Source organism: Xenopus tropicalis, chromosome 6, assembly GCF_000004195.4.
Source record: "Xenopus tropicalis strain Nigerian chromosome 6, UCB_Xtro_10.0, whole genome shotgun sequence".
NCBI classification, from domain to species: domain Eukaryota; kingdom Metazoa; phylum Chordata; class Amphibia; order Anura; family Pipidae; genus Xenopus; species Xenopus tropicalis.
In genome coordinates, this window is record NC_030682.2 from 76663173 (window position 1) to 76675528 (window position 12356).

Consider the following 12356-nt stretch of genomic DNA (forward strand, 5'->3'; position numbering starts at 1 on the left):
ATACCCATATTAATGGTTGTAGCACAGCAAAAACCTGCCATACTCTGCCTTCCCTACCATGCCTGTGTGTGCCATACTCTGCCTTCCCTACCCTGCCTGTGTGTGCCATACTCTGCCTGCCCTATGCTGCCTGTGTGTGCGCCATACTCTGCCTTCCCTACCCTGCCTGTATGTGCCATACTCTGCTTGCCCTATGCTGCCTGTGTGTGCCATACTCTGCCTTCCCTACCCTGCCTGTGTGTGCCATACTCTGCCTTCCCTACCCTGCCTGTGTGTGCCATACTCTGCCTGCCCTATGCTGCCTGTGTGTGCCATACTCTGTCTGCCCTATGCTGCCTGCATGTTCCATACTCTGCCTGCCCTATGCTGCCTGTGTGTGCCATACTCTGCTTGCCCTACCCTGCCTGCATGTTCCATACTTTGACTGTGTGTGCCATTCTTGGCTGGTTTGTGCCATACTTGGCCTGTGTGTGCCATACTCACAGGGCCGCGGGCCGCCAGTTGGACAGCATTGAGCTAGAGCATATGGTCACCCATTATTTTTTTTATTTAAATTCATACTGTTTGATTACAATATTCATTTTACAGCTGCATCCAAATTTAGTTATATACAAGTTTACAGCTGCAAGAATCAGACCGAGTGAATCAGATGTCTGTATTACAATTTGTATCTCACAAATGCAGTAACAGGACTAGGGGGTAACTAGAAAATGCTAGGACTGCTGGTGGGGCAAAAGGTATAGGGGGGCCCAGTAGTGCACTGCTGCTAAGCAATTTCAATTTCAGTTTATGAAAAATGTCTCATTATGGGTGTTCTAAAATGATTTTGATGAGGAGCCCAATAACTGTAACAGGACCAATATTTCCACGACCAAGCTATTCATTTCAGTCGGCATAGCAAACAAATGATGTAAGGGTGATAGATGCAGAAGCCAGCAATCCTTATTGCCTTGTGTACACTGTTAAGAACTCTGACATAAGCTTAATGGGCACCATCATTTGAAGCCACCATGCTAATTTGTGTGGCTTATTGCAGTTCATTACTTTAAAAAATTGATTTACATTACCTGGATGTGGGAATCACGTCTACTTTTTTTCTGAAATATAGGTCACATTTCCCTCAGGTTTCTCCTCCATAATTGTTTTTTCTTGTCATTTGCAGATGAAGCAAATAGAGTGTAATTTTTGTGCCTTCCAAGTATGTAAGAAAGCTTATATGCTTACTGCATGAAAAACTGTATATGTGCACTTTGAATGTCTTATGTAAGGTGATGAATTATGTAAAGTGGATAGTTAGTAGCATGGATGTGGCAATATCAGTAATTATAATATGAATATATTACCAATAATAGAACTGCCTGTACTTTATACATTACTTCCAGGTAAATGGATAGTAAAAATGCTTATCTCATAGATAAAGCAACAGCTTAAAATATCAATTATATTTATCATAGCTTTCAAGTTTGTGCATACTAGTATGTTTTATGTACAAATGCCACAGTGCTGAAAAATAGGAAGACTCCATACATGCTAATGGATGCAGTAAACAAGGTTATAAAAGGCAGACAAAAAATATAGATATTGCTGTATAGCTGTATTGTTTCTATATAGCACACAGGGCAATCCAGGCTCAATGCCTGCAAAGTTTTTCTTTGCAAAAATAACTTGTTGAAACTCGCTGAATTAGTTTTGTTGCACATTAGTGAAAGTATAAAAACACACTGCCAGTGGATACCGGGGATATAGAGGGTGCAAGGTCTTTTGCAGGCATACATTTCAATCTTAACAAATTTTAGGACTACAGCACAAGGAGCAATTCGACTGATGCTAAACTGATCGCTGCCAGTGATCTAAATTTACGGTGTTATTGATGTTTAACTTTATCACTTATTATATATTTATAACATTATTCATTACAAACCACATTGTCACTACATTAGCAAATGAGCCTAGTGTGTATTATGGTGCAAAGTACAGCAGTTGGATAAAATTCTAATTTTTTTCAAAACTTCTTAAAAAAGTAAGTAAAATTTTATGGTAGTCACACTATTCCTTTTATGCAATAGAGAGACTGCAATCCTTTTTAAGCATGGATTTATTGTATACACACAGTATCAGAGCATCTGTCTCACAAGACACTGAATAGGGTAAATTACCCTTTACCAAAATAAAGAGTTCATTATCATTCAGTGTACTGCTGTAATCTAAACCTCTATTGTGGCATAAAGCTCGAGTAAAATATTCAGCTAATTTATAAAAAGGGGGTAACTGCACAACAACAGTATCCTTTTAGAAGCATTATACAGTTATTTTCACTATTTCTCTTTTTAATCGTGTCTGGATTTTTATATATATTTGGCCACTGTGTCAATTAGCACTGCTTGCAGAAAATATAGTGTTTTTGGCCAATATACAACATTGCAATAGTTTTCTGGAGTATTATACAGCTATTGGTTACTGTGCAATTCAGCTGTGTGTGCCTACAGCATAAAAAAGCAAGTGGCCACTATACCACTAAACAACATAAATCTGGAAATGATAGAGTTAAAGGCCCCAGTGTTGCTGAGTATGAAACACACCACTAGTTGACAAAAAATTCATGCACCTGCCTTCATATTTATTGCATTGATTAACTCACTCCAGAAGAAACAAAGCTAAGGATTATATATCTTGTGGCAAGTGTCCTTGAATGTATTGTACGCATACGTGATCTTTAAATGAGGTGGCTGCTACATCGTTTAGAAAGTGATTGTGAGACTTTGTTCTTGGCTTCTTTTCTGTTTTCGGTATAGAAATGGCTTTTACAAATAGTATGAGCATGTACTTGGTCTGGAAAAAAATTCTTAATAAGCAATATAGTTTTTTCCTCTCTTCTTTTATCTTGCCTTCTTTTTATCTTATAATCTTCATGTGCATGTCCTAGATTGATGCCCACTTGTCAGATTTCCCACAGAAAGTATCTTTTATGCCAAAGCAATTAACCCATGAATCAACTGTTTTAGAAAAGAACCTTCACTTTAAAGGATACTGACAATCTCAAGTAAAGTTTGGCTCTGTCCCTATGTCTTCGGGACTGCATTTGCCAATGTTTAGACCACTACACCCTTTAGTTACCAGAGTTGATTACAAGCAGCTTGCAAATGTACTAATAGCAAAATTAAGAGTAGGTGAAGCCCTGACAATACAATGCCAGTAAACATGATCATTGTATAGGTCAATAAATGCAAGGCCCTGAAACTTTCAAATCAGTGCTTCCAGGTCTGGACCATAGTTTCTGCCCCCAACCTATTCCAGGGGCGATGCATCCACAACATACAGCTTTTGCTGGCCTATGTGGAAGTAGAGCATGTACAAGCAGTGACATGCAAACTCTATGCATGACTGTGACATTACATGGCAGAGGCTGCAGATCAAATGTTAGACATGATATTGCCTTTTGTCTCCTTAGGCTCAGAAGTATCAGATAATTCTCCAACACTTTTGCTCATTACATATTTCTGGTGGTAAAATGAGTGCCATGAAAGAGAATGAGGTTAGATGATGAAGAATATCATGTTTTCTGTTATTAGACTATTGTTAAAAGTGCAATCAAGCACTGGTATAGACAGCAAACTTGCACTTTTCTCTGACATGTCACAAACGCACCCTTGTTAAAGACACACAGAATTTTATTGATACTAGCCACGTAATGTAGGAATAAACAGTGAGTAAATTAGGTTTTATGTAAAGAATAACCTACTGAACCTACTGTAGCACTGATATGTGTTACTAAACATTAATATAGGAAAATAAACAGAAAGTATGCTGTCACTTTAACATAGGAATTAATGCAATACTTTGAAACCTTCACAACCCCTCTTTTCCATTGAACCACACCTTCCCACTGAAGTCTTCCCTTACCAAGTCTCCTCTGACTTCTAATTTCCTATATATTTGTATATTAATATATAATGTATATATTTCCTTTCATACTTTTTATATTTAACTAAAGATCAGAAAATGCAGTAATTTCAATAGTATTGTTTACGCTAAAGCACATTAATGTGATCTGCTTCCACGAAGCAAGACAGCCCTTGGCCAGCCCAGTAACAAACAAGAGCTGTCAGCCCATCAAATCATCCTGCTCTGCCTCCTGGCAGCAATTTAGATAGGGTTTGTCTATTAATATACATTATTTATTTTTTTACATTACATAGAGATGACCTACATACTGTGCTAAAGCAAGCAGTTAATAACAGAAACCCGCTAACCTGTTAACCTTAATTTTCACCAAACTAATTACACCACACAAAAATAGGGCACATCCATCATTTACTGGTAGGGCTGTATAGAAATGATGCACATCCAATAGGGCTAAAACCTGCTATACTAGAATATTATATAGTAAAATTCTATATACTGACTGCGAATGTAAAACCCAAAAAATTAACAATGTTATGTGTAAGGAAGTATGGAAAACCCTTGTGAGCTGTTAAAGGAGAAAGAAAGGTAAAAACTATGTAAGCTTTATCAGAAAGGTCTATGTAAATACAGCCATAAGCATTCACAGAAACGCTGCACTGACTTCTCTGAAAAAAGATTAGTTGTGTCTGTAATTCCTGTGCCAGAGACACACAGCTTTCTGTTCTCTGCTCTTTCCTGCTCCCCCCTCCCTCAAGAATGCTAAGAACTCACTCCCCCCTCTTAGGAATGTGGATCTGAGCCAATCAGCAGGAAGCTGACTCATAGGGGCACATTTACTTATCCACAAACTCTCCGACCGTTCGCTCAATCGGTCCAATTGTATTTTCCTCGACTTTTTCATACCTTGCGCAACTTTTTCGGCGCTTGAACGACTTTTTCAGCGCTTGCGCGACTTTTTCGTATTTTTCGCAAGAAAAAATCAGATCGGGTTTGCCTCTGTTTACAATCGTTTGGTACGAAAATTTCTCGACTTTCGGATCGCCAATACGATATTATCGTGACTAATACGATTTTTTCTGAAGCATTTTCGTGATATTTGCGATTTTCGTTTCCAATCCGAATTTTTCCCATTCGGGATTCAAACTCGTGTTTTGATAAATCTGCCCCCTAGTCTTACACCGAGCATGTTCACTTGGTCTGCATGTCTGTGCAGGAGTGAGGCATTATGGGAACTTTCTTTACACAGCTCAGCGTTTTTTCTTCCTGTTTGGCTTCAGATCTTCTGAACAGGTGAAATATGGGGAAACTTAAGGGCACTATTGAGACAACTGAAGGTATGCCTGCAGCTTGAGAATAACTCTTTACTAGCCTTTCCTTCTCCTTTAAGCTCTATAAACATAAAGAAACAGGCTTGGCACTAAAACACTTAATGACATTAGTGTTGCAACAATGATCTATCCCATTATAACAAAAATAAACAAACAAATCATCTGTTTCTACAAAAATCAATTATTATTTTGCTAACTTTCTATCTGAAAACAATCCATGGTACTAGCTACCAACTAAACAGAAATTTTGTCTTGCTAAATATGCAGCCAATCAGAAGAAGCTAAGCAATGTAAAACGCTATTTACTTTTTTCCTAAACTTTTCTCAGCCGCAGGCAGACTCGGTCAAATAAATGCATATTACAGATAGAGACATTCACCCAAAGATATTACTTTTAGATATGCTAATAATTCCAGCGTGATTCTTCTAAGAGTTTTTTTTTACTGATTGCTTGATAAATATCTCTAAAATATGTTATTTGCTGCGCATATTGAAATCTATGCAATTTAAACAGCCAAAGCACCACAGTAGTTACCACACTCTGAAAAGAAGACCATTAAAAGAGATTACCATATGTAGCAGATATTATGCCATTGCTGAGGATTCCTCATGGGATGAAAAGAAATGAACCCAGTCTGAATAAATGAGCTTGGCCAAATATCCCAGTTAATACACAAGGCGCTCAACATACACCAACCTCTAAAGAAGTGATTGAGGTAATGACAAATTCCAAGCTGGAATATTGCACTTTGAGCTATGGCAATGTGAAGCTGCTCTTTTCGTGGGCACAAGTATCCCTTAAAGCCTTCTGAAAGAACTTGGACTTTGTGCATAAGAGAAGCAGCTTTTCTGCCTTTATTTATTTATCTGATCTGCCTAGAACAATCATCTATCTGTGCCAGTTCCAGTTCTAGGGGTCATCTCACATGGTTCAATTTGCACTCATCTAGGTACTTTTTAGTATCTTAGTTTTGTTTTGGGGCATATGTATTAAAGCAAAACTGGGGCTATTCAGGAGCAAAATATTTGCACCATGTGAACTGATTAAAACACCCCCAGGAAATTACACAAAGGGGTGCGGTCCAGTTATGAACCAGTGATATCCACCTGCCAGTGACCAGGCATTGAAGGACCATCTTCCAACATGTTTATAACAGCACATATGGGCTTGTGCATCCTTTTGTTCACATAGGAATACCCTAAAACAATAGTGTCAGCATGTGGGGTAGCCTGGGGTCTTTGTCTAAAAGGCATGGGAGGGCTTATCATATATTAATGTGTATTTGTTATTCTCAACACGGTACATATACAGATGAATAGAATTGTGGTTCATGCAATCAGATATGCTGAATAATATAATGCGCATACACATTTAATCTACACAACATTATTTGAATTAGTATAACAATACTTGTCCAATGTATACTTACCATTTATATATATATTTTTTTTTAAGCTGTGTGTAAATCTTCCATGCTGTATACTTTTACACACACATTTTCTATATTTACACATATATAAATATATATAATATTTAATAAACAAATACAGATGTGTCTATTTTAACTTCAATCCCATTTACATTTTACATGATAAAATAAACATATGCAAAATAATATTTATATATCTATAATGACCCCTGCCTTTAAATCCCAGTTGATGTAAACATCTATTTCTGTACAAGATGCATACCCCTGAGATTGCGTGTATATGTTTATGACTGTACACATTGACACACACACACAGCACAATAGCTCTGCTGCCACACACACACACACACACACCCGTGCCCATGGCAGGGATCCCACACTGGAATCATTTCTTTGCCTACCTGAGCAGTTAATTCCAGCTTTGCCTTTGCCATTGTGACATTCGCTGGGCAGTGGGTTGGATGCTCGAACACCCGGTAGAGCTAAGGAGAAGAGGAGTAAGGAGGATGCGGACCAGAAAGCAAGGGATCCCAGCAGCAGCATCCAGGAGGCAGGGTGCAATCCATCCATGGTGAGACGCGGGGGGTTGCAGCTGCTGGTGCTGTGAGAGGCTGGGGGTGAGGTGGATCCGACAGGCCAGGAGCATCAATAAGGATAGGCAAAAGCAGACAGCCCCTTTCCAGAACCGTCACTGGGCATCCCCTGTCACTTCCCGAGTCTGTGGGTTCCTGCGGGTGTGTGGCTGCTGCTATGCTCCCTCTGATGTCTCACACCCCTCCCCGAATACCACCGTCAAAAGGCAGCCTGGATGATGGCACAATGATCGTTAGCAGGCAATACAATGACAAGGTGGCATGCTAGCCGCTATCACTCTCTTGCCGGCTTGGACTACGGGATTTCTCTCCTCCTCGATTCCATCCCGAAGAGAAAGGCTCCTGGTTAGCAGAGGAGACCCTCCCAGTGCTCCGGCTCTGTGCCCCTCCTGTGCCAAAGCTCTATTCAGATTGTCCCTTCACTGCCTTCTTGGGGGTATTGTTTTCTGTCACCCTGAACGAGATGGGCGCAATACTTGTGTCTTCTGGCAACAACAAAGGGAGTGTGTGGAGCAGAGGAGGGGGAGGAGGGAGATGACGGGGAGGAGAATAGGCAGAAGAAGGGGGTGAATTAAAAGAGAGAGCACGTGATCACCCCCCCCCCCCCCCCCCCCCCCCCCCAGTGCCTGTCCTCAACCTTTGCACCCTGTATAACAAAAAGTGCAGCCTTGTCGCTCCTTCTTTATGGCGACTGAAAGGCTCTGGGAATGTTTAGCTTTCCTAGCAAATTGAATAACGTGTAGAGCCTACACAGCAATGATCTATTCCTTTGATAATCTTGTTTGTTTGCACCTCTTTGTGTGCATTTATAGTACATCTTTATTATCATGGACACCCATTTATAAAGCATATACATATTACCCAGCAATGTACAATAGAAAGGTGTATACATGGAACATCCATATACTGACTAACACAGGAATCAAAGGAGAGCATTTCTCATTCGAGCTTACAATCTAACCATTCTAGTAATATATGCATTTATATTTATTAACAGGTTTGTATATTATCAATGCCCTAACTGCCAACAACTGTGATGAACTAATTCCCTTTAAATACTGGGATAGTCTCTTTGTACGAAATTACAGTATTTTTTAAACATGGACTGTGCAGAAATGTTTGTGACAATGCTGTATACCCAGTAACAGCTTCCCTTTGGTTATTAAACTTCAGACTGAGGAGCTCTGAAATCTGAGCAAAAACATTCCCCTTTTGCCCCACAGCCCCCAAAAATCCAGCATGACTATACACACCAGTCTCTGTCATTGTCCTTAAAACAAAACCAATGACTGCTTGCTCTCACTCTCAAAAAGGGTGTGTGTTTGGGGGGGGGTGGTTATTATTCAGCTTCTCAAAAAGTTCTGTGTGCATCTGCTTTCCTCCCACTTCAGCAAATTAGACAGAAAGTGCTGCAACTGAAAGCTTGATCCAATAAGGTCACTTTTAAAAATAATTATGTGGTTTAGACACTCACAAAAGATTCCTAGCATTCTCTTCTGATGTGAGCTGAATGCATGGAGGCAAATAGCAATTATTGGTATTGTTTCTTCTGTTCTAAAAAATCCATTATGCCACCCATGACTCTGGGTAGGGATGATGGCAGCTCTCTTTGTGGAATACTGGCAAGTTTTGGCATTTTACAATTCATTTTTTCAGTACAAGGTACTGGCTTACTATTGCAGAAAAAATGATGCTCCTGTAACAGCCCTAAAAGGTCAAATTCCTAACTTAATCCGAAAAATTTGGATACAGGCATGTGTTAGCAATACTATATTGCATTAAGGATGCCCAAGATAATCTATCTGGATCACACCATCTAATATGTAAGGTTTTGGATCTTTTATTGACACAACTGACTGCTATTTAGCCTTTTCACTTATAATTAGCTACAGTACATCCAAATCTACCAGTTGTTTTAAAGTGAATGTGAAGGTCATGTACAGATGCAAACTGCAAATAATTTATTTGCACCTAAAGAATTGACTGCATGTGTTATTATGAAGCTGAGGATTGGAAATGTCACAAACCAGAATTAGAAGATGTTTACATTCATTTCATGTCAAAGAACAAGCACAATATTGATTGAAAGATTGAGTGTACCTTGTCCACAATCATTTCTGCAGTAATGCTAAAATTATGAAAAAAATATCACTGTATAAATATATAGAGGGCAATCTGCTGTCTCTATGCTGGCTGCTGTCAATGACCCTTACCATAGTCAAATGGGAAATCACTACATTGAAGAATGTGAATTATAGGAAAAGTGTCAAAAACAATATATGTATAATAACAAACAGACATTTTAGTTCTTATCCACATGCATGCTAGCCCATGAAATTGTAAGGACAGTCCCACTTATCATCACATATGTACAATTTTGATAAGGCCCAATGTTTGCTGCTCATACATTGCAGGGGTTTCTGCTGCTTCTTCACTAAAACTACTTAATTGCATTCTCGTCTTTTTACTGAGGCAAAATAAAAAAAACAAATGGCTAGGGTCTGGATGTCTATAATTATACAACTTGGATGAAGACCACTGATATGAAATATAAATATGCACAATTTCTTCATAAGAAGTTGACATACAGTTTTCCTTTTATAAAAAAAAAGCATGTTGGCCTAGGTTATTCTGCCCAGTAAAGTGGTTTGATAAAGTAATCGTATATGTCCAGGGCCAAAGTGTCAGGGAAATGTATGCAGTTACATGCAGGTTTACCAAGCAATAACATTAAAATTATGCATTTCTACCTTTATTTTATTTACACAGAAAGAAGACATACAAAGTACCTAATGTCTAAAACAATAACTTGATGCAACATGTAGTGTTCCACCTGGATTCGGCACTTAAGCTGGCCATACACGTGGCGATCTGACGATGTTTCGTGCAACCATCGGTCGTGTATGGCCACCTTAAGTTGCGCCTGTGTGATTACATCACAATAGTGAAAAACAGGGCTGATTTTGCCCTGGGTTCCACCCCCCATCTGTATAAGCCCTAAATGTAATGTTGTCTTGAAAATAGCTTATAGCTTTCAATTGGGTAGTTCACCTTATAAAAAAAAAAAAGCTTTATCTCCAGTTTAAAATTTAAAGTGCTAACTGGTTGTAAGGGGACAATTTTATTACTTATTTGTATTCAAAGCTACTGTTTTCATCTTTAAAGGGAAAATAATTCAACAACAGCATGTCATCTATATAAACGAGTTAATGCCACGCCAACCAGAATCGCAATAGTTATTATATCTGATTCTTTTTTGATCTTTTAAAATTGTTATCTTTTATCTCCCTGGCTTCCATTTTTTCCCTTGGCATGTCTGGCGATTAGAATTGCCTTTTCGAGCAAAACTCACTCTGGCCACGTGCACATATAGAGCTTGGCTGACTGCTGCCACTGCACATATGCAGATTACAACAGTCCTCAGAAGAGGAGGAGGTAAAAAGACAGATCATTAACAAAATAACTAGGGCTGCACAGTGTCTTTCAATAAAGGTAAGAACCTTGCCAGTAGTATTGATTTGCAGTGCCTTACAATATGTATGCTTATGTTATTATTTGTATGGAATTTTTTTTTTTGCTTTATGTCTTCCAGTCAAACCACTGCTTGATTGCTTGGTTAAGTGGAACCCTAGTACCTGCAGAACCAAAAAGTAACAATAAAAAAAAATGTACTCTGCATCAGAGCAGGGAACGAACACACCCTGGGATGGAACTCACCCCATTACTGCATGTCTGTACATTAGGATGCACTTTCCCGGAAGGTATAACGTTAGACTTCTATTGTATGAGAGGTTTGCAGAATTACCATAGATGTCACCATGGATTCACACTGCCTGTTCTGCAACAGAAAGAACGTGAATCTGCAGATGAAGATACATACGCTAAAGATATTTATCAAGGGCCTCCTGAGGGATGAGTTTTGAGACAGCATTCCATGCAAGGATTTCTCAATGCAGTATATATGTCAGATTTTTAACAAGACAGAGACATTTCCCAGTGAACTGTGTGGGTACATGAAACATATTATAATACATATGGGAGCAGCAGCCCCCAAGGAATATCTTTGGTGCATGCATAATATTATTCATAATAGCAATCAGAAATCATTGGTATGTGAAAGGCAAATATTCCATGTGACTTAAATAAGATATTAAAATGGAAAAAACTACTACCAGCCATTAAAATAATTATATAATTTACTGAAGCAACAATTGTAACAAAAACATTTGTATTAAACAGACCATTATTTACAGATTTTCACACTATTGAGGACTTAATTGGAGAATTAAAGTAACAGTGACTAGCATTTTTTAGAACATAATCCTACTCTAAACTGCTCTAATGATAGGTAAATATTCGCCCTTAACTTTTTCAACTGATTTACCCATGTAGAAAAAAAAGCTGCTGGAAGTCTCTGAATGAGTGACCAGGAAGTGTACAATCTGCATAGCTTTGCATTCCCATTCTCAGTCTTAAACTGGTTGTCATTACCTGGTCTCTTTTCTGTTCTCAGTTTAGGAGGAGCGATGTGCTGCTTAAAGGGGTGTTTCACCTTTAAAGTGGACCTGTCACCCAGACATAAAAAGCTGTATAATAAAAGCCCTTTTCAAATTAAACATGAAACCCAAAATCATTTTTTTATTACCACATCCATACCCATTATAAAGGCATTTAAAAATCCCAGCTGTCAGTCATATATTGCCTGCCCTGCCTCTATGCCTTAGGCATAGAGGTGTGGCAGACAGTTACTTTCACTTTCAATTCAGAACTTTTTAGATGTTGCTGCACTGCTCACATTCCCCCTCCCTCCTCACCATGTAATTTTGTAACCAGTGCATGGACATGGGCATTAGGTCCCCCCATACTGGCACAGAAACAAGATATTGGCAGAATGCAATGCCTGCTTTGATAACAGTGTCCACAAAATGGCCCCTGCCTGCTTGCTGCAATTGTGAATTCCAAGGCTGAAGAAACTAAGATTAAAATAATTTATATAGTGTAAATAAAGTTTATTTTGCTTGAAAACCACAATAGAAAACAATTTGGAATTATTTCTTAAGGTGACAGGTCTGCTTTAAATTAACTTTTAGTACGTTATAGAA

At 38.7% G+C, this 12356-nt stretch overlaps 1 protein-coding gene across 1 annotated transcript in view; it reads right to left on the reverse strand.

The window, feature by feature from the left end:
* Positions 1 to 7747, reverse strand: part of tmeff1 (transmembrane protein with EGF like and two follistatin like domains 1) — a 139395-nt gene extending 131648 nt beyond the window's left edge. The window contains exon 1 of the mRNA NM_001100268.3: positions 7063 to 7747. Within this exon, the coding sequence (NP_001093738.2) occupies positions 7063 to 7231 (169 nt within the window). The 5' untranslated portion in view covers positions 7232 to 7747. The remainder of the gene's footprint in view (positions 1 to 7062) is intronic.
* Between the last annotated feature and the right edge of the window lie 4609 nt (positions 7748 to 12356).